General features: G+C 36.0%; 1 protein-coding gene across 1 annotated transcript; it reads left to right on the top strand.

Annotated features, from left to right (window-relative positions):
• Positions 1-376: 376 nt before the first annotated feature.
• LOC110707867 (GDP-fucose transporter 1-like) lies at positions 377-2127 on the top strand. The gene has a single exon (XM_021885934.1). It carries the CDS (start codon positions 765-767, stop codon positions 1794-1796), a length of 1032 nt encoding a protein of 343 aa, XP_021741626.1. The 5' UTR covers positions 377-764; the 3' UTR covers positions 1797-2127.
• Positions 2128-2621: the final 494 nt, after the last annotated feature.

The raw sequence follows: 2621 nt of genomic DNA, 5'->3' as shown, positions 1-2621 counted from the left end.
TTTCTTCAAACTGATCACAGGACAGAGCAATTACTAATTCAGAATAATTAATTTTATAATAGTACAACACCACCATCCCATCTCATGCCATTTTCCATTTTACCACGTGATCTGATTTTTTTTCTTTTTTAGTGGGTCCCATTTAAAACCATATTCTTATTTTTCTCAAGACAAAAGCTAATTAGATAAGCCAATTGGAAATGGTAGAATAAAACTAACATTAATTACACCAAACGACGTATGATTTTGTCATACATTCATAATTTAATACTATTTTAAACAATATATTTATTAGTTATCTAACCACCGGGACACTCATTAGCAAGATATTTTTCTAAAAAATAAAAATTTCCTGTCGGCAACCAAAACGACATGGTATAACGTTTAATTTCAGCAAAACGACGACGTTTCATCGTATTAATTGTTCAATTGAAAAATCAACTCGTCCTCCATAACCATCCTTGATTCAAGCTAACTATCACTCTCTCTCTCTTCTAATCACCGACGTGAGATGTTGGCATCCATTTTCAATTTCTAAGGTTTTCCCCAATTTTCTCTCTCCTCTTTTTTAATTTTTTCAATTTATATGAATGAGAATTTCTGATTTTGTTAGTCATATTTGGTTGTGATTTCTAGCAATTAAGATCTACCCATTAATCCCAATATTGTATTTTGTCAATTAGAGCAAGAAATTTAATCTGGGTATTTCAAATTTTGTAGAAATTTGTCAACTTTTAACCCAGATTAGGTGAAATTTTGTGACCATGATTCCTGTTAAATTGGAGGTTACAAAGCAATATTATGCAACTAGTAGTCTTGTAATTGGGTATGCTCTTTGTTCAAGTTTATTAGCTGTGATCAACAAATATGCAATTACTCAGTTTAATTATCCTGGATTGTTGACTTCTTTGCAGTATTTAACCTCTGCTTTAGGGGTTTGGATTTTGGGGAAACTAGGGTTTTTGCATCATGATCCTTTTACTGTTGACATTGCTAAGAAATTTTTGCCTGCTGCATTTGTGTTCTTCCTTGCTATATTTACAAACACGAACCTCCTACGACATGCTAATGTCGATACATTTATCGTGTTTCGATCGTGTACTCCCCTGTTGGTTGCCCTTGCTGATACTACCTTTAGGAAACAGCCCTTGCCATCTAAGCTGACATTTGTGTCATTGCTTGTGATTTTGGGTGGTGCTGTTGGTTATGTTGCCACTGATTCGGGGTTTACGTTGACTGCTTATTCATGGGCGGTCGCGTATTTGGTGACCATTACTACTGAAATGGTTTATATCAAGCATATGGTGACTAATCTTGGATTGAACACTTGGGGTTTTGTGTTTTACAACAATGTGTTGTCGTTGATGATGGCACCTGTGTTTTGGATCATCACGGGGGAGTATACTGAGGTTTTTGATGCCTTGTCTTCGGGTGCTGGGGATTGGTTTAATACCACTGCATTCTTTGCTGTTGCACTGTCTTGTGTGTTTGGGTTGTTGATTAGCTTCTTTGGGTTTGCTGCTAGGAAGGCAATTTCTGCTACTGCTTTCACTGTTACAGGGGTGGTGAATAAGTTTCTCACTGTTTCGATTAATGTGATGATCTGGGATAAACATGCTAGCCCTTTCGGTCTTGTTTGCTTGCTCTTTACACTTACTGGTGGGGTGCTCTATCAGCAATCGGTCACTGGTGCTTCATCACCGCGTGAATCTGCCCTGTCTAAGCAAAATGATAATGATGGTGATGCTGAGAAATTTATAAAGGATGAAGAGAAAGGCATCTCAGGCAAGATCTGAAGTGATGATGTACTTCTGCTGTTTCATCATTGAAGAAGATGGCCTACTCTGGCGTTATTCTTGGAGGTCATACTCTCTACCATCACTGATTCAGGAGCATTTTTTTATTATATGGACTAGATTAGTAGATTCAAAGATGTCTTATCATATTAATGAATTCCTTTGGTAGTTTTCTTTTTAACTTGTGCTCTATTACTAGGCATAATCTTGGCAGTAAGCATATTGTTGTCATAGGTAGAGAACTTTGGCTACCAATCTTTAGAGTGCCAAAGTAACTCTAATTGTATCAACCATCATGAATCTAATGATAAGGTGAAATTTTTCATGACAATCGTGATTGTCTCAGTGTGTGTTGAGATTTTAAATTGTGCCTTCTCATTTCCGCAAGTGTATGCTTTGAATGTAATTTTATAACTTATGCCCAGTTTTCTTGAGTAAATGGGTTTGCAAAATCAGTATATGTGTCTTTGCAAGGTTTTGCTTAATCCTTTATCGGCCTATATTGAAAGCAGTTATTAAAGGTGGTAATGTTTATGACTTGATGTGTAATTTTGTGAGGCTTTATGGCCTTATGCTATGCCAATGTCCATGTTATTTCTTATCTACCATTCCACCTTCTAAATATCTCTTATCCATCGTAAATATTCATCACTGCTTGTGGTATTCAGTCAACTCATATGGGACTTTGTGTGTAATTTTGGGATCAATATCATTGCGATACTGTTAATGGTTTGCCTATTCTTCTAATCTTGTCACTACACTAAAAAAGGATATGGTAAGTCTATTCCAATGGTTCTTGTGTTATGCTTTTGGGATTTATGTCCT

Source organism: Chenopodium quinoa, unplaced genomic scaffold, assembly GCF_001683475.1.
Source record: "Chenopodium quinoa cultivar QQ74 unplaced genomic scaffold, ASM168347v1, whole genome shotgun sequence".
NCBI classification, from domain to species: domain Eukaryota; kingdom Viridiplantae; phylum Streptophyta; class Magnoliopsida; order Caryophyllales; family Amaranthaceae; genus Chenopodium; species Chenopodium quinoa.
This window is presented reverse-complemented; position numbering and strand designations above follow the sequence as displayed.